The following is a 20,639-nucleotide window of genomic DNA, read 5'->3' on the forward strand; positions in this document are numbered from 1 at the left end:
TTGGTAAGGTACTTTTTGCATCTATATAGAGTTCCGAGTTTTTTATGGACTTTCTTTATTGTCTGTGCAATGTGCATATCAAATTTCATGTTGTGCTCTATGATAACCCCTAGAAGTTTAGTGTGTTGGACAGGTGTGATAGGGGTGTTATTAGCTGAGAATATTGTGAATGGTGGTATGGGGTCTAAGGCAATAGTGGGATAGAATATCATTAGCTGTGTTTTATTGGGGTTAAGTATTAGTTGAGAGTTGGCTAACCAGGTTTCAACAGCAGTAAAGGACTCTTGTGTCAATTCCTGGAGTTGAGGGAGTGATGGGGTGGAGCAGATTAGAGTGGAATTATCAGCGTACTGGACTAGAGTGGCATGCCGGGTAGCTTTGTGGAGTTGGTTGGTGAATATGTTGAAAAGAAAAGGCCCAAGAATGGATCCCTGGAGGACCCCTAGGGTGACAGGTAGGAGGGGAGATAAGGAGTTCTGCCATTTTACTGCTTGTTGGCATTTGGTTAGATAGTCTTGAAACCTAGTGTGGAGTGGCTCAGGTTAAGATCGGAGAGAACAGAAAGGAGTTTGGGATGGGAGACAGTATCGAAGGCCTTGGAGAGATCTAGGAATACAGTGGATGCTAGGTTACCATTGTTTTGATGTTGGTTTACTGTGTTGGTAAAGCTAATAAGGGCGTGGTAGTACTATTATTGTGGTGGAATCAATGCTGGGTGATGGTTAGCAGTTTATTAGTGAGGAGATATTTTATTATTTGGAAATGTATACATTTTTTGAGGATTTTACATAAGGGGGGATAGACTGGCAACTGGACAGTAATTAGATAGTTCCAGAGTTACCTCCTTTGTGGAGTGGTATTATATGCGAATGTTTCCACAGAGAAGGAACGTGTTGTTCTGATAAAGAGCGGTTAATGAACATGGAGATTGGGTAAGAGATGGCTTTGGCTGCAATCTTTAGATATTCCACAGGTAATTGGTCAGCAGCCAGGGTTGTGGGTTTAAGCCTATTTAGGTATTTATATATTGTGCTAGTTGAGACAGGCTGTAAGGGGAAGAGGTTTTGTTCTGCTGGTATGGAAGATAGAATTGGATGTAATTTGGGAGAACTATTATTGGTGAGGGCTAGGATCGATTTGGTGAAGTATTCGTTGAATTGGATGGCAATATTATTGGTGGTGGTCTCAATGTTTGGGGGTGGAGTACTGGTCTTTCCTGGTTGTAGGATTGTATTAATGGCAGCCCAGAATTTTTGTGGGTTATTTTTGTGTTTGGTTTGAATGCCTATATAGTGATTCTTTTTGTGTGTCCTAATGTGTTGTTTGGCTTCGTTCCTTAGTTCTTATAGGTTCATAGGTTCAAAGATTCATACTAGGCTATCTGCCCTAGGGCATTTATAAACCTAGCCAGAGTGTGTTTGGCTTTCGCCACCCATTTTAAATGAATTTTGCTATGCCCTTTTTCGAGGTTAGTATACTGTGCCTCTGTCTAGCAGTGACACAGAAGTGATACCCGGGGTAAACCTATGATCTCCTATCCACTCATCAAGATTCCTCTTGAAGAGAGTCAATGAGGGACTCTGCCTAACCTGGACTGGGATTTTATTCCAGAGTGAAGGGAGCCTCTGGGTTATGAATCTGTCCCTCCAGCATGTCCTATTTATTTCAGTGCTGAGGTTCAAGTCTCGAGCACGTGGCTCGATGGGATTTGGATTTTCTGAGGTGCAGCATGTCCATTAATTCTGGGTTGGACATGGCTTTATACGTCAGGCACAGATCGCCTCTGAGCAGGCGGTATGCCACTGAGTAGAGCTGGAGTTTCTTTAACCGGGCAGCATATGGCATCTGTTTGAGCCCTTTGATCCTCTTGGAGAGGTACTTTTGGGGTCTTTCCAGTTGCTGCAGGTGTCTGGTAAGGTACATCCCAAAAGGGACATTGTACTTTGTACTTGATATGCCTGTCTATTAGTCTGAGTTTTATTTTGATGCCACGATTCCCAGGCTTTATCTATTTGCTTTAGTAGCTAGACGGGTATCTCTGTTCAGCCAGGGGGCAGAGTTGGATTTAGTTCTGGCAGTTCTGATAGGGACAAGATGATTTAGAATATTTAGGAAAGTGTTATTTAAGTAGTTTACGGCACGTTGCAGGAGAGAGATGAGAGTGGTCTTCAGTTCCATTAATTAAGTACAGATATGAAGTCATAGGTTTTGAAATTCTTTGTGCACTGGATTTGTTAGAGGGTGGAGGATTTTAATGAATTCACCTGGTGTCTAATTCACTGAGGGTGTCTGGGAGGGAGCCTGAGAGGTAGAATTGAGATGGTCTGTTAGTAAGGATCCAGTCTAGGATGGACTCCTTTTTTGATGCTTTATCTACCTGTGTTGTGGTTTTGATTAGTTGAGTGAAACCATGTAGGTTAATCTGGTTAGTGGGGTGGAGCGAGTTACAGAGGACCAGTTGATATTAACGTTACCTAGTATGATTGTTTCTTGGGGAAATGTTTGGGATGTCCAGTCTAGAATGGATTCTACTGTGTTAATGTTATTGTCAGGGGGGTTATATAGGTACCAATTATATGCAAGTGTTTTTGTGAGTCGCTTTTCAGCTTAGTGAACATAGTTACTGCATTATTGAACTTGGTTTGTTCAGTGGCTAACAATTCAACGGTCAATTTGTTTTTGAAGAGGAGAGCAATGCCTCTGCATCTTTTGGATAGTCTGTCTTGTCTAAGAACATTGTAACCAGGTGGAGCAAAGTTATTATTATTGTTTAGCGGTTTTAGACAGGCGTCTGTGAGGAGGACTATGTCAGGGGAGTAGAGGGCCAGGGTAGCATGTAGCTCTGGGATTTTGTTCAATATGCTCCTTACATTTATGTGAGTATAAGGAGATTTGTAGATTTCCTGGGGGAGGTTAGAAAATGTTATTTGTTTGGTAGCGGGGGGGTTGTTATTGTTTGAAGGGCCAGGGTTTGGGTGCACATCTCTACTAAGTATGATCTGGGATGCTATTTGTATTACAGTTTGTAGGCATCTGATTATAGATGTGTTATATTCTGAGGAAATGTGGTTGTTTAGTTGGTGTGGGGTTACTTTGAATGTGGCCAGGTCAAGATTTGAGATGTTGTAGATAGAAGGAAATATTACTGAAAAGGTTGGTTTGTCTTGTGAATGGGTAGGGCAGGTAGGGGACTTAGTCTGAAATTTTGAGTTGCTAGTGTAGTGGTAAGAAGTTAAGTGTGAGGTGATGGTGAGGCTTATTATTAATATAAATGTTAGGGGCCACATTTTGCTCAGACAAAGTGCTGCTCTATTGTTGTGAAGTTTTAGTAGGTATCTTTACAGGAGTGAGTAGAGATTTAGGTGTGGCTATACTTTATGTAGGTTGTGGTTAGAGTGGGAGGATTAGGTAGGGGGTATTAGCCTGAAGAGATTGTACAATTTGGGTATTGTGTGAGCGAGGTAACATGGAGTGAAGGTAGATGGTGGTGTGGATTGAAGACAGTGAGAAGAGGAGAGGCTATATAGAAATGAGGTTGGTGTAAGAGAGAGGCTTAGGGGAGTGGCTAGTTAGATATAAAGGTCAGGTGCCTGGAGGTGGGTGGGAATGAGGGTAGGATAGGGGAGCGGAGTGAGCCCAAGTATAGCAAAGGGTGATTGGAGCAGGAAGAGTCAAATTCCAGGTACGTGCAAGCAAAAACAATCAATTGCTCTGAACTACTGGCTTCTTAGTAGTAAATTCATTTGTCCATTAAGCTATAAGATTTGTTACTGTAGATATTAATGAGACTGCCTTGGTATGGGCAGCTGTGAGCCTAAATAAATTTATATAGTAAGAGGGCTATGGTTAAATAGAATGATGGAAAATGTGAAACAAAGTGCATTTAAATTGGGAAGGGAATCTATATGGAAGATATAAAATTCAAAAGACATCTGGTAACCAAATTTCTATAGGGACTAGAGGAATAACTATAATCCAGTATCATGTTCAAGCTACTGTAATAATACTGGAGGAAGAAGAAATAGAGTAAAAAAAGAAAAAAAAATCCCTGTTGCTGGCTCAAGTATAATGAGACTCAGAATTTCAAACTTTTACCTACTGGTGAACCAATATTATGTTAAAAAAAGAAAAATCGGAGAGCATCTTTCCAGATAAAGCTAACAAAATGTGGCACCATTAAACTGAATGTTGTACTTTAAAAAGAGGTCAAAGATGCAGAACATTTCATAAAAGCTGCCTGTTAAGAGTTGCCAGTGAGATCCAAGATAGGCCAGCTAACTAAGGACATGAAATACTCTCAGAATGTGGCCAAAAAACCCTGCTTGTGTGGCATGGAGAGATGGATCCCTGACTATGACCCAGGCAATTTGGGATCAGTTAGAAAGTCTGGCTCCTGAGGAATCAGATGTGAGGATAGGAAGAAGTTGTGCATTTCACTTGCTTAGCTGTCCTGTGAAGGATGGGCAGGATTTATAGTCAAGTACCAATACTAATTGGTGGAGACCAGTAACACTAGTTCACATCATGTGCATATACAATGTGCATTGGCAACTAGGCATGACAGTGGGTAATTAAAAAAAGCCATCCTCAGCTGTCAGTATGCTGCTGTACTGAGGCACCCTAATATATTCTCCACATGCATTACATGACTGTTCACACTAGGGGTTTCCCTATTCATGAGGGCCTTGTCTGAAGGGATAAGTTAGACAGGTGTCAGGAAAGGTGAAGCGTATGACTGAGGATAGGTTTCAAGACATGGCCAATGACAGACAAATGCACTTGAACCCAAAATAAAAAGAAAGAAAGAATACAAGATAAAAAACAGTGTTGGCAAACAAAATAGCATTATTGTAATGATGCCTCAGAACAGACCACTGTTTTAGGAGAAGCACATCTCTATCCCTAGATTATGCTGAATAAGGTCTGGGGTGAAAGGGAAAGCCATTCTTTAAAGCGTTCATCATGTCAATAGTAGGAATAAACCTGCACTATTTGGGTAGCTGGCTCATCTGATTTTCTAAATCAAGGTAAGTCAGAGTTGCTCTCAAAGACATTGTTGACTCGGTGAGCACTTTCAGTTTACTGGAGTGCTCAGATGAGACCAGGATTTTGTTAGTTTGGGTGTAAATCTTATGGGGATGGGAATGGCATACACATCATTGGAATGTGAGGACCAGAATACATCAGCCAATGACACCTACCCGCAAAAGCACTTAGCAGTTTTTTTCTACTGACGAATACCTTCTCACCTCAGAGAGTGAGAACAGGAGGTTACAGTCTCCTACCAGTATTAGGGTACCCTCCAGAAAGTGACCTACATTGTTATGAGTGTTTTTATGTCTTTACTATTATTTCATTAGCCAAAGTAAAACATTTACGTTGACAAAGCCCCTTAATTGCCAAAATTGTTCCCAGAATCTACATACTTCTATCTTTTACATTCTTTATGGAAGTTCTTGGTAGGATTACAGTGCCTTTGTGACTGCCATCCAGATCATGGAAAAACTAGGCTACATCAAGCCCCCACTGACAAGTTTATGATGGCCTCCTTCTGACAGGTGTGTTGCTGGATGAATACTAAGAAGATTATACTTTTACATAATTAATCTTCTGCCATTTAATTGGGTTCAAAAGCCTGCTAAATTCTGAAATCTCAGTAGTTATTCCTACTTCCCCCAGACAAATACAGGCACAACTAGAAAACCAATATTTGACTACATATAAAATATGCATTATATTTGCCCCTTTGTGATATTCTGCTCTGTTGACTGTTCCTGTACAGAATCACTAATTTGTACCCACTCAGTATTGTGATTCTGCTATTACTCTAATTTTGTTTGAATGATGGCAGTGCTGTTCCCAACTGTAGAACCCATGTTCAAGCTTCATATACATAGCATTTGCGTCATAGCTTATTTGCAGGGAGTGTTTTTTCCTGGAGTTCTCCCCTCCCTCCATACATGAGCTCTGCTTAGTAGGAGTGACCATGCAAACGAAGATGAACAAGTAAAGAGAGAAAGAACTAATACATGCATTCATAAAATAAAATAAAATAAATAATAAACTAATATTCCAGGGAAATATCCACACGGTAATTATGAAAACTCTGATTGAGTTTACTGGTCTTTTGGTCAGTGGAATTCTTGTGTATGGAGTCCCTGTCAGTTTTTTTGATGCCATATCACTTTGACCTCAGTATGAAGCCATCTGTGGCATGTTCAAAAGACACGTTGCTCATTAAGGGAATCTCACTGTACATCAGATCTGTTCTTGAATAGAAAGAGACCCCTCCCCCTACAAATGCGCACAGAAAACCAAACCAGCAACAGCAGCAGTTTCAAGTAAGACAAAGGTGCTTTGGTGGTACATTCCTGTTTTTTTTTTAATTTCTCCAAGTCAGGAATGTACTCCATTCCTAACTCAAAGTACAATTAAAGTTCAGGAAATTAGTATTGTTTCAATCTTTGATTTTAGCCAAACGTGATCTTTGCAACACATGCAATGTGCCCAGAACTAATACTTTTGTAATTCATACAGAGTTACATGTATCTAAATATGGCTGTAAATTATTTTCACGAGACCCATTGCTCCTACTGCTATATTACTATAACTGCCTGAGTATCCTTCTTCCCTCATTTCTGCCTGCAAATCCTGGTATTTTATGACTTTGTTGTACATAAGACAATATAATCACAGGGTGTAGCAATTTCAATGATCAGTGCTATCTTTGTCTTCTTTTCATGTACTTACTATATCTGGTTTTCTCACATCTGTTTTTTGAACTGTTGGTAATGGGTGATCCCATGTGATATAAACATCATTCTCTATAATGCTTTGTGGCTCATGTTTCCAGTGCTTCTCAACCACTTTAATATCGTATACAGGCCCTCTGCCATTAGTGTATCACACCCAGCAACAAGATATGAGACTGTTTTCAGTTCTGCTTTACAGAACCTGCATTTGTATGTTTCTCCCACATGTTCAATGGATATCGTAAACTAGAATGTACATAGTCCAGTATCCTGGGCCGCTAATATTAACCTTTCATCTTTTGGTTTAAATTCACCTCTCCTTAACCATTCCTGCGTCAGATCCTTATTGATATGAGGTTATACCAGTTTTCTGTACTTCCAACTATATTTATGCCTTCTCCACATTTCTTACCTTCTCATCTGATCCTTCTCCTTATATTCTTTCTTTTGTTTTTTGGTACATTTAGTTGCTGCCTGATTTTTGTCTACTTTTGGTTTGGTTTTCATTTCTGCTTGACACTGATATGCTTCTGCTAAACTAAGCAGGGAAGTCATCTTAGACTCATTCTCCTCATGTTTTAAAACTTTCACTACATTTGGGTCCTACGAATGCAGATCTATACATGTAATCAGTTTTGAGGGGGCCCATACCTCCTTCAGAATGAAGGATATATAATCTTAGTATACACTGATTTTTATAAGAGTGAAGCATTTTTCTTGCTTTCCTGACCAACTGATCCAGTACCTTTTGGGGTTAGTCAATCACTTATCAATCATTTATAGCTTGGACTTTGTTCCTAGATGCCAGGTCTTTTTTCAGTGTTAATTTTAGTCTTCAAAAATACTCCTTACTGGCTTTTTTGTCAATCCTTCATCAATTGCCCAATATTTTTACACTACCTCCTGCTCAAGTTCTTTTATATCACAATCCTGTCCCAAACTGATGTTTTCTTGTTGCTGTAGCTTTCCTGCTTCAAATGTTGCTTTTGCACATTTATCAAGACCAAATGACATTCTTATATCATCTGAGAAAGTTTTGATCACTTCCAGATGTGCTTTCAGTGCCTCATCTGAGGAGCTATACAGTTTTAAATCATCCACAAAAAGAAGATGCAAAGTCTTTACACTTTGCTGTTGTCTGGAAGCCAAATTGTAACCATGACCTAATCTGTTAAGTACACTTCTTAATGGGTTAAGGGCAAGATAACACTGTGTGCATTGCTTTTATGTATTTTCTGTATATAAGAATTTTTGTTAATCTATTCCCTCTTCTATACTCTTCTAACAGTGACACTTCCTGCCTTAATTTATCATTTTCTCTGTTTGATATTTCCATGATGGCACTGTATTTCCCTTCCTTTCCCTTATGGCTCTGTATTTTTGTGGTAAGGCTTTATCTGTTATTAATTTTGCTGAACAGTAATAGAGCCTGTCTACTTCTGTTATAGCACATGAATTTCTGTTAATAGTCCTGATTACTGTGTGTTGATTTGTTTTGTCAGACTTCTAACATTTTGGGTCTTATTGACTTTCTGTAATCTATTTCTTTCATTGATCCTAATATGTCTATCGATATCCAGTACTATTAAATCAAGCAGCTCTTTCCTTAGATCTTTTTCTTCCAAACTGAGGACACATTCTTTATCATCTGTTATATTTTTGCACTTCCTCAGTAGCTTGTTTTTCCAGACAGCCCAAGATTTCTTGGTCTATATAGTGTTTTTCATAACACAAATTTGTATTTGAAGTTTTTGACAGTTTTTCTTGTGCAAGTATTTTTCTTTCCTCCAATTTCTCCCTTAATATTTTTGAATATCTTCTATCTGGAAATTCTGGGCTTCTTGAATAATAGCAACAATACATAATTTCTTTCTTACCCTGAATAGTCCACTCTATCATCTTTATGACTTTTTTTTGGTCTGTCAGTTTTTGTGTTTTTTGTGGAATACTACTTCTTTCTACAATGGGGGGAGGGGGTGTATCCTGACATCCTCCTCCTGAACCTGGCCTATCCCATTGTAGAAATGTTTTTCCAGTCCCTGGCACCAGTGTGCCTACTAGGATTAGACACGTTTTTATCCTGGGACTTGTGCTCCCAGCTGTCTTTTTTATTTTATAACCTACTTCTGTCCATAATATATGCAATATACAATGCAGTCTATATATCAGTGTCATCATGGTGAGATTTTGTAAAAACAGGATTCACCTTGTGAAGGTATTCACCAAGACTAGAAGAAGAATTCAGTTCCAGCAATACTACTTTTCTTTGCTTGCTGATTTTATCATCTTTTCATTTGGACCCCCCCCCAACACACACACACACACACACACACACACACACACACACACACACACACACACACACACACACACACACACACACACACACACACACACATGCATACATATATACCTACATACATACATACAGAAAACCCAACCAGCTGGAATGGCATTTTTCAAATAAGGCACAGGTGTTTTTGTGGTACATTCCTGCAGTGAGGGAAAGGAGATGTATTGAGAAACTTTCGTGGAGTTATCCTTCAAACTGTTGTATAGATTCCCCCATTTTGGTAGAAATCTGGTTGCTGTGTTCAAAAGAATCCTGATTACAAAAGACCTGTTGTGTTAGAACTTGTTTTTCAGTACTTCTGCTGTGAACCACACCTTATTCCTTGTAGCTTCATAACTGTAATATCCTGTGTTTATGGCTATGCAAGGGGTGGCTCTGCAGTGTTTACAGTTTACAATTTGTACAGAATGTTGCTGTCACACTGATGTCTGAAAAGGTGAGATCTTATCACTTCATTCCTGTAGTTCAAGAGCTGTTCTAGCTATCTGCACGTCCTGCTGACTGTCTTCTTTAAAGTCACTTTGCTAACCTGTTTAGCACTACAAACCTGGGGGTGATCTGTTAGTAAGATACTCTGCAGCCATACACAACCTTCTTTTAGGTGAGGGATTGATGGCGATCCCTGGAGTGATGTTTCAGGCATGCCAGGCCATCCATCTCTGGTGCACATCTCCGTGAATCTTGGCATCGCTGACATGATTAGTCATCAAATGAAGTGCAACTCATAAATAATAAACAGTGACTCTGACCTCAGTGAACCTCCAAAATGAGCAGTAACATGAGTCCTGTAGAAAGATTATGTCCATGTTAGTACTCACTAGTTTGTTGCTGTGAGATTTGATTGTTTTTGTTGACAAATTGCAGCTCAACGAACCAGCACTCAGTGAAAAAAATGGAACACATTATTTTCTTTGCATTTTGATGCCAGATTTCTGATATAATTCAATTTTAATACATTATGTTAAAAAAACTTTTGTTTTTAATACTGTAACCCCTTTACATTCTCTGCAGCACCCTAAACATTGCAAAAAGCATACTTATTCACAAATAAACAGAACAAATCACCACAAAAGTCTGCACACTATTAAAAAACCTGGATAACACATCATATTATATGGATACCACAACTTTATTTCTAAAATAAGTTTTGCTTAATGTTCCTTTTCCCCTTTTTAATAAAGTATTGGAATGCATATAATATGGCTTGACACCCATTCACATTCATAACTTGTAAAACTTGGTGAGTAAGCCTTGGAAGCACTATTGTAATTTAGAATAGCTGATATGCTTTCACAAACACACACATACAGTGTGTGTGTGTGTGTGTGTGTGTGTGTGTGTGTGTGTGTGTGTGTGTGTGTGTGTGTGTGTGTGTGTGTGTGTGTGTGTGTGTCTTTTACAGCATTGTTGTGTACTTGAAAAATGAAATTCAGAATTGTTAACTTTTCTAACACTGACTTCTTATCTTGTAGATATCAGTACTTTACAGCTATTTCCACAACAAAAGAAAGCACTGCCAAGCAGACAGTTGTGATGTTCAATGATATTTAACAGACAAAGCAGGTGAACTCCTTTAAACAATAGATTAGTTTCCAGGTTTTTTCAAATAAATATGAAAACAAAACATCTGGGAAAGAGAAGTCACCGTAGAGGTTGTGCAGTACTTTAACAGCAGGTATTGTCCCTTAGTATACATATCCAAATCAAGGCATGCTTGTAACGCAAGTTTCCCACACTTCCCATCTGCCACTGCATCATGCTGTTTCCTTTAGAATCATCATCATCATCATCAATACCCTTTTTCTGATTTTTCTACATTGGGTAGGGGTGTCATGTCAACTGTTACCACCTCTCTGTATTCAGTGCCACATTCCTGCCATCTTCTTCACTCATGCCTGACTTCTCTCACACAATCTATCCACCTCTTCACTGGTTGCCCTTGTTTCCTCTTGTCTCCTTCCTGTTTGTCCCAAATCGTCTTCAACAGATTGTCTTCTGCTTTTCTGCACATGTGCCTGAACCATCATAATCTGTTCTCTCTTATCTTTTTTGCTACTGGAACTACTTTGGCTTCTGCTTTTATGCCCTTATTTCTTCACCTGTCCCACAGTGTGCATCCTTCCACCTGTCTCAGGCACTTCATCACTATCACCTCTAGCTTCCTCAACTGCTCTGCCTTTACTGCCCACGTGTCTGTACCATACAGTAGTACTGGTCGCACCACTGTTCTGTACACCTTACTTTTCATCTTCTTTGGCATTCTTCTGTCATATATTATACCTGACACTCTCTGCCAGTTGGCTTCAGCCTCTCTGATTCTTGCTTTGACTTCCTCATTCAGACTTGCCTTCTCCTAAACCACCCCTCCCAGACACTTCAAGCTGTTAAGCTATTCCACTATTTTCCCTTTTATTTCAATTCTCAACTTCTTCTGAACTCCAGTATTTGCTGCCATTACAACTATCTTATCTGCACTCAGTTTCATCCCATAAGTCTTCAGTTTTGCATTCCATTCCCCTATCCTTTGCTGAAGTTCTTGCTCAGAGTCTGCCTGTAATGCCACATTGTCTACATACAGCAACGTTGTTAATCTGTCCCTTCTGACCTGTTTACTAATGCAGTCCATCACCAGTATGAACAGCAGTGGGCTCAGAGCTGAACCCTGATGCACACCCACTCCCACTGGGAACCCCTCTGTGAGGCCGAACACTGTTTGTACATGAGTCAATGGATTAAAGCTAAATGCAAAAAAAATAAAAGCATTATTACTCCCTTTGGGAAAGCTGACATCCCTGCTAATTACATTATAGATAGCACTTCCCTAAGTGTATACCCAGTGGTATATGATCTGGGTACTCAGGGTGATAGTAATCTGAACTTTGACCAGCATATAGAGATCCACACTGGTAAGGAAATCCCTCTATGTGGCACATATTATAAGTAAAGACATTGCATCTAGATCAAAGGATGTTATAATTCCATTGTACTCAGCCCTCATCAGACCAATAATTGAGTACAATGCTCCATTTTGCATGTACCTCACCAGACACCTGTAACAATTGGAGAGACCACAGAGGTTTCTCACCAAGAAATTACAGGGGACGCAAAACAAGTCTTATGTGGATAGATTGAAAGCTCTGTCACTGTATTCTGTCTCCTACGGGTTGCTAAGGGATGACCTGTGCCTGGCTTACAGAGTAGTCTCTGACCCAGCCCTGATAGAATGCTACCCATTTGTAAATCAAACTGCAGGATGGTCACTCCCTCCAGGGATTTCAACCTAGCCTCTGACATGAACAGGTCATGTTGGAGAGATAGACATATCTCCCGGAGACTGCCACTTCTCGAGAACAAGCTAATAATTCATATGAAACAGAGCCCCTCCCTGACCCTCTTCAAAAGCAACCTAGATCAATGGATGAGTGGCGGCAGATTCACTCCTGGGGTAGTGCCCATGTCTCTCCTAGACAAAGGAAGTTGGTATTACTTACCATAGACCCTTACCTCTGTGAACTTCACTCACCTAACCACCAACAATTGGGACAACTAGGGATAAATATAGCTAGGCTTGTAAGCACTCTCGGGCCATTAGCCTAGTAACTTTCTATGAAGCTATGAACTTATAAACCAGTGTTTCTGGGACTTCAAACCACCACAGGACTGTCCAAATTAGCTTTCTTGGGACCTTGTCATATACTTTCTTAAAGTCTAGGAATGACCAGTTGGGGTCTTTCTTCATTTATAGTTTCTTCTCAACTACCTGTCTCACTGCAAACAATGGGTCAGTTGTGCTACATCCTGATTTGAATCTGAACTGCTCATCTTCCATCTTATTTTCTACTACTCTGCGTATTTGTTTATCAGTCACCCTCTCCAAAACCTTCATGCAATGTGACAGGAGTTTAATACCTCTATACTGCCCACAGTTGCCTGGCTCCTGCTCTGCATCCATGGTAACCTCAACACTCTTGTTGGCCACCTCTGTTTGACAGAAAAGGTTGCTAACTGGATAAACCTACTCTCTTTCATGTGACCTGAAACATGCATACACCTGAGCTCCTGCTTCTGGCAATGAACACCATGTTTAAATTGCAACCACCACCTCTGAAGCAATGCCAAAAAGTACATTACCAGTGACATTCAAATCATGTAGCAAGCAAGGGTTTAAGGTCCATTTAATACAGTTCTAATCATCTAGTCATACCACCCCAGCAGTAACCTCGTCCCAGCAGTAACCTTATGCATTTCACCTATGGGAGTTATACTATAAGGCCTGATACAGTATCTCCTGACACCTACTTACAGTGACTAACTTTGAATTGTTCCTCCAGGTGGCTGGAGAATGCATTTGGACAGGGTCTTTGATGGTGAGTGAGGCAATGAACACATAGGTGATGCCTTCCCTTGTATTGTAGAACTCACCTAAAACTGTCTGATTAACAACAGCAACAAAAAACATACATTCACAGTCTCCTCTACTTTGTTTTTTGTCCTGTCTTTCTCCTGATCCTCACGTAGCGCAAAGTCTTGGCCTCATGGCAAGCATTCTAGGAAGAAATCTCCTCTTTATACTGAAACCAAGGAATCTTAGATCCTTCTTCCAAAAGCAATAAGGATAAAGAATACTTCTTTGAAAATAAACTCTCTGGCTGAGAATCCCTCCTTTCAGAGGGCCCTCAGGATTATGAAATATATTATTAACCAGACTAGGTACTCCTTCCTTTCTCCCCAAAACAGTGGGATGCCTGCTTTTGACAAAATATGTGGCATCTTGGGGAACTCCTCCATTAGCGAAAAAGGGCAGTTCCAATAGAGGTAATTAATGCAATTAAAAAAAAAACATGAGGGCACTACAGAATCTTGAAACTCTAAGGAGCAAATACTAAAAATATAGATGGTCAAAAGTCCAACAAAATGTATTTGCTCAAAACATATAGAAAATTTAACCCGCTCCCCACTATTGGTGGGGAGAGGTCTCACACTACATTAAATATACCCAACTCTGACATCATAGCACTTTGGGCTGGTTATAATTTGTTTAATGAGTTTGGACAAATGCAGTTTTGCTCTTTTGGACTATGCATTCAGACATTCCAGATCTGAAATGCAGTGTTTGAAGTTCTGTAATGCTCCCTGAGAATGTTTTGTCCTGAAAATGGCAGACCCCCGTCATGAGGCTAATCCTAATTTCCAGACTCCAGTGGACAGAACAATATATAAAGCATATCTAGTTGTGATTTCTGCTGTCCAGAACACGTCAAAAAGGCCTCAGTATCTGAATTCTCTTTTCTGCAATACACAGCCTCACATTTGGCACAAATTTGGTAAAAGTACTCTGATGCAACTAGCAAGGTATTCAAGTCTCTTTAACTACTTGTCCTTCATGGATCTCTTTGGTCTTCTCTGTTATTTCATGCTTTACAGAAAGTGTTTTTTTGGCCTAATTCTCCACATGGAAAAACTGCATGGAAGCTTCTTTGTACATCTTCCAATGTAAGTGAATTATAGTGGGGGCAGGTGTAACTTTGAGACTAACATTGTGGTCAGAAGTGAATGTCCAAGATAGCTTTACTCTACATATCATCTCTCCATAAACTGCTTAGGTAGGGGATATTGGATGCCCTTCTCAGACATGAGGTTTTCTTTTGGTTAAGATACTGAGGGGCTTTCAGAGGATTCAGGTAGCACGGTAAAGCCCTGTATTAGACAGAAATGCTCTATGAACCAGCCTAGAATCTGGCATATTTATGGCATTTACAGGTATTTTCAAGAAGTGACCTCAAAATCATCATTACACGGGTACCCTTCCTTATCCAGATTCTGACAGATCACCCAAACATATAGCTTATAACCCATCCCCTCAATGCCTACATTTCTAACTGTTTGCACTGTGGGACAACACATAATATAGGCAACAATGGGCAGAAAAACTCTTCCAGATTTATGCTGTCTTTAAAAGGTATTTACGTGGAGCTGTGGTTACTGCACGCTATAAGTTTTAGAAACTATCCAGAAATGTTGGCCTCCATTCAGTTCCCTACTAAAACATAGGCTGTTCTTCCAAGTACTGTTGACCTTTTCTCTAAAACATACTCATCAACTTAAAGTCTCTAGCTCAGAAAGGCTTAGGATTCTGTTCTTGTCAGTTCTAACAAAACCAGGAGTTTTGAACTCATTATAAAACTGAATGCCTTTGGTCTTTCCAAATAAAACAATTTTGGATGGTCACACTCTAATTCAGCCTCCTGCTTTTGCTATAGGATTGTTGGATGCATCTGGTAGACATGATGGATTCCTACTACCACATTAGGATTATCCAATAATACAGAAGATTCCTACATTTTATCCTGGTGACTCAGCTCTTCAAACAGACGATGCTCTACTTTGACTCACCCTTTACCCTTTATGGTTAGCACACATCTCATTACAGTACTGCTGGTTGTCCAGCTTAGGAATCCTTCCACATGATTCTTTTTGGCAGTTCCTTTACAGAGCTCTTTGTTCTTAGACCCTTTGTGGTCCATGTCTCAGTTCCAAACATTAGTCATTTCCATAAAACAGTACATATCTTTTCTGAATCTAATACAGACCATTAAATTTATAGAACTGCTCAAAACTCACAGTGACCCAAGATCTTTCTGCTATGGGCCAAGCTCAAGAGTTGATTCTGTAGCAGTGGGCATTTGGCAGCATAGTGTCCAGAGTGCTGCACTCCTTAATTTACCATGACAGATAACACCATACACTTTTACAATTTCATGTATCAGTCTCTGCAAGAGGACTTGGTAGTATACATTCCAATACCATTGTTGTCAGTCATCACATTCTGTCACATTTCCTCATTGATCCATGCTGATAGCCCCATATTGATTTACCATCTACCCAATCTAGAGGAGAGTTGCCTCTTTTTACTCCCAAGTCAGAAATAGTTGGTAATAGATATATTCTTGGAAGGATGGGTAACTAAAGAGTCCAGGGTTCCTGGAGTGTTTCTAGATGCAGAAATCACATGTCAACTTCCTTGAGTCTAAAACCATTATATCCTTCAAGCAGTAGGCTTCATTAACTGGCAGAGACTCCATTAATCAGAATGAATCATAATGGAGAGCCAGTCTACAGTGCGGTACCTGAACAAATAGCTATGAACAATGCCCTATACTGTATAAAAATGAAATACCTTGGGGTCTGGGAATGGAGGCTAGAATATCATATCTTTCATCAATTTCCACATTTCAGGAGAAGGAAGCATCCTTTCAGATGCCCTATGCTGATGTTTAGACTGTGTATGGATATCACAATTCACCCAGAAGATGGTACAAAGGGTTCTTCAGCTACTGGTGCCTCCTATATGTGACTTTCTTCACCGAGTAAAAAAATATATAACCTTTCAGCAGTTATGCTCAGTAAATAAAACAGTGAGAAATAAGTAATCAAACTGATGCTCACACATGCCTTCTTTCCCTTCCCGAGTATTCTGCACCACTTGACAAAAGTAATGCTAATGAGCATCTCGCTCATTCTGACAGCAGCTTGGTGGCCCAGAAGAAGCAGGTTTCTGACTCAGAGATCCATAACAGTAGAAGTTGTAATACTATGGGGCCTCATTTGGGTGTTTACTTCAACTCATCTTACAGCTTTGGTCCTGCAGTAGCATTCTGGAGGAAGCTTCAGAAACTGTGACAGTAGGTCATAAGCCTTCTATTCCTGTGACTGATAATGCCATATGACCAAAGAGCTTAGTTTGAATATGCTTTCTGCATCTGTTTGGGACTATTTAATTTACCTCAGATACTGTTTTATGTGAATTTGAATGTGAATTAATGTATTGTGAAAATGTATTTCTCAGCTTTTAAAGCCCTCATTGACTTCATGGAAAGCAAAGCTGTAGTCAGTACATGTTACCCAAGCAGGTTTTGAGAGAAGTCTTTCACCTGAACCTCCCCTATTAAGACTCTAATTAGCATGCCCCACTTTTGAACCTACTTTCTACACAGTCTATATTTTTTGCTCCCTAAAAATCCTATTCTGAAAGTCACAACTTGTACTAGTTACATTTTTGAACTCTAGACTCTAATGCACAATCAACCTTATCTGGTGTCCTTACAGACTCTCTCTTTCAGACAAATTATGCCTCATTTTCAGTTGGTGTCTGAAGTTTTCAAAAACCTGTATATTCACCTTCCGGGTTTTTTCTCCTTGTGTATAAGAAGAGGGTCGGTCATTGTTCTCAAAAAAGTATACAGGCTCTTCCCCACAACAGACAGAAAGTCTGTTTTTTTTTTTTTTGCTGCAGTTTAGGATTATAAAGGGAGGTCAGAAGGTAGAAAACCTTTGTGATCAATAGCTGGTTAACTATATTATTTCTGGCAGTCTCCTTCTAATAGCAAGAAAAGACATTTGACAGGAGATGCGTCTGTTTCTGCTTCTCCAATATCCAACCCTCTATTACCTCGTCATCACTGTATACCTTCACAGAGTACTAGACCTTGGATTTGTATTCCCAGAGTTCAGTTTCATTTAGCAGAGCTATCTTGTATGGTTTTCTAACATCATTTCTTGTATATGCGTTTATCTCCTCCTTGTACTTCAATGGTAGACAGTTTGAGAATCTGTGCAATGATAGTGTCTACTTCAGAAATCATCTTGAAGTAACATATTAGCATATGAGTATCCACCTTTTGTGCATCTTTGAGAAGGACTTCTTAAGTGGGTCATTTATTTAACCTCCTGCTGTACCCCTTTGAATTTAGCTGTCTCCATTGATTATTTAGGTATACAGTTATAAACTAAGGATATTTGGTAAAAAGTGTTATAAGCTCTAATACTCTGTCTTATAGAAATATTGGTTTCTGGAGTGTCACCTGTTTAAAGAAACAAAATGGGTCGGCAGTAGTGATGGTGCCCTTTAGATAAATGACATTGGTACAGTCTATGGGAAGAGGTATTTGTGTGTGTGTGTGTGTGTGTGTGTGTGTGTGTGTGTGTGTGTGTGTGTGTGTGTGTTTGTATGTGTTTATGTTCCTGTATCTCTAACAAATACAAGCATCGAGTTTTTTCTCCCACTGTTTGCTAATGAGTGCTAAGCAATATAAAAGTAAGTGTTATAGGTAGTCTCCAGTTCTGAAGTCCTGCTTGAAGCTGAACACGTAAGTTGAATATTTGGTTAGTAGTACAAGCTGATATTCTGGTGCCTTGTACACAATATTGCATTTACTTGAATAGCAGGTAAAACAGGATTAACCAAACTCCAGATGTAGAATGCTATCTGCCACTGTTTGACAACATGAGTAGGGATAGAACATAACTAGATAGATTTCTTAGAAAAGATGACTCTGAAACTTACTCAGCCATGGAGAGTTACTCAACCTTAGCAAAGTAGCTCATGAATAAAAAATATCGCCACAACTCATCTTTATATGGCATGATTAGGACCAGGAGACTACAGAGGAGGCTCCTGTGGGACGGTGGAGGGAACATATTCCTCAGACAAAACTATTATTGAGGACAACTGCACAGAGTTACACTGTATGAATACACATAACCAAATACTAAATGTATTCCTGAGGAAGAACAGCATGAACGTTACAGTGCGTGAATATATTTAACCTAATACTAAATATATTTCGCAGAGAGAGCAGTAGAGATAGTTACACTGCTTGAGTGTGCAAATCACAATACTAAATGTACCTTTGACGAGGAGGAGGAAGAGGAGGAAGGTACCAGTGGTTATGCTGCAGGTCCGGAGATGACAAAGGACCAGACGGATTGTTTAGAAAGGATGGTGAGACATACAGGCATTATGGGGGGAGGAGAGGTAACATATAAAGTCAGACAGATTTCTGAGAATGAATGGTGCTAAGAAGGCAATCCGGAAGGCGAACTGCACTCCTGTGTTGGGGTAACAAAAATAAATATAGCTCTGTAGGAAGAGAATGATGTGGTGTAAGGACAGAAAATAACTTGACAGTGGCCTGAGTGGGAGTGGCGATATGTTATGCAGAATGAAAACTAAGGCCCATGGTCTGAGTAAACACATGCCAGATAGATAACATAAAGCACTTAAAGGTTTATATGATATGGAAGGGGGCAGAGATAGATTCTAAAGGGAATGGACGAGATATCACATTATGAATTAAACATTTGTGTTAGGGTAATATGCAATTAAACTTAGTCCTTAAGGTGTTGATAAGCAGAGACAGTGTTCTTTTTTGACAGATATGGTGGTATGCCATTACAGGACATTCAGGACTAACTTCCAGTATTGTATTCTGTAGCACTAGGCCCTGAGTTTTTAACAACTGTAAATGTATTGAACTCTAGTTTTATATATGGTGGAAAAAATACAACAGCCTCAAGCATTAAATCTTCATCCCTTACCTGTTTAAACATGAGGGCCAAGGCTTCATCTTCAGACACTTCTTGCTGTGTTCTTACAAGTGGTACAACAGGGGTTCCCATCTTTCATATGTTCCCCAAAAAAATTTCAAATTGCTTTAAGTTCAAAAAAGCTGTAAAGTTGATGACAGTCCTTGATGAAGTCTGACACACCTCTTCATTTCAACATCTTATTCCAAGAAGAGATCCAGAGCGGACAAAATTATAAAATAAATGACTGTCAAACATGCATTTTCACATATGTGAGGAAACAGGAAAAATAAAATGCAGAATGTGTCCTGTTTTTCTTCATGTGTGATGAAAACTGCCTTTTGCAAATTCTGAAAGTGCTTAAATTGCTCAGACCTTAAACTCCTTATGGTCAGTGAAGCTTGTTGCAAACATTTCCTTCAGCGCAGTGTTTCTGTTTGTGAAATGCTATCTCAGATCGTCTTCCTCTGTCTATGGTTTGTTTAAAAAGCTTTCATTAAAAAATGTAACATATTTCAACCTTCTCTCTGCCTTTACAAGGACACTGATCACTACTTGGACTGTAGCTGAGCCAGTCCCTCCCACATCATGGAAAATTTTCCTCTGGGTCTGAGTGTCCACCTTCAGTCACTGAAGGTGCATCCTGATACTGTCTGATTAACAGTGTCAACAGGCTGAACTGGATCGCTGTAAAGTGCTGAAGACAAATTTCTCCTGCCTTTAAGGCTGTTTTTTAATTTTTTTTAACTCAGTTGCCACGTGCCTCAGAAAAGAACAAACACTTAGCTAGTTGCTTATTTCTGCTTGAGTCTAAGCACTTGTGAGTGATGCTAGGATTACAGGTCAGGACTTAATCCCTTACCTCAAGCCTAGAGAAAGCAATGGAGAAAGAGTGTCGCTCATGACACAGCATATAAAATCATTGCTGAACCCCCACCTCTCTGAATCATTATATCACTCGTCACTAACTTAAACAAAATGCCTGTCTATGCACTGCAACTGGGCTCAGTGTCAGTAATCCCATTACTGAGGCACTGACATCCTGCTGTTTAGAAAATGTACTTTAATATGTGTATAAATGTAAAGGGTTAAGCATCACACTAGCCTCAGAAGAAGTTTACATAATGCAATTTGCAGCCATAATAACACTGCTTTCTTTATTTGTATAG

The 20,639-nt window shown here is 39.6% G+C and overlaps 1 protein-coding gene across 2 annotated transcripts in view; it reads right to left on the minus strand.

The window, feature by feature from the left end:
• The window catches only part of LOC122811722 (leucine-rich repeat flightless-interacting protein 1-like), a 316,301-nt gene extending 295,945 nt beyond the window's left edge, over positions 1-20,356 (minus strand). Inside the window, exon 1 of one of the 2 annotated variants that reach the window (XM_044083758.1) lies at positions 19,483-20,356. In XM_044083758.1, coding sequence (XP_043939693.1) covers positions 19,483-19,563 — 81 coding nt within the window. In that variant the 5' untranslated portion in view covers positions 19,564-20,356. The remainder of the gene's footprint in view (positions 1-19,482) is intronic. The other variant, XM_044083759.1, reaches the window with a different exon arrangement.
• Positions 20,357-20,639: the final 283 nt, after the last annotated feature.

Source organism: Protopterus annectens, chromosome 9.part0 (assembly GCF_019279795.1).
Source record: "Protopterus annectens isolate FY-2018-M chromosome 9.part0, PAN1.0, whole genome shotgun sequence".
Taxonomy (NCBI): Eukaryota; Metazoa; Chordata; order Ceratodontiformes; family Protopteridae; genus Protopterus; species Protopterus annectens.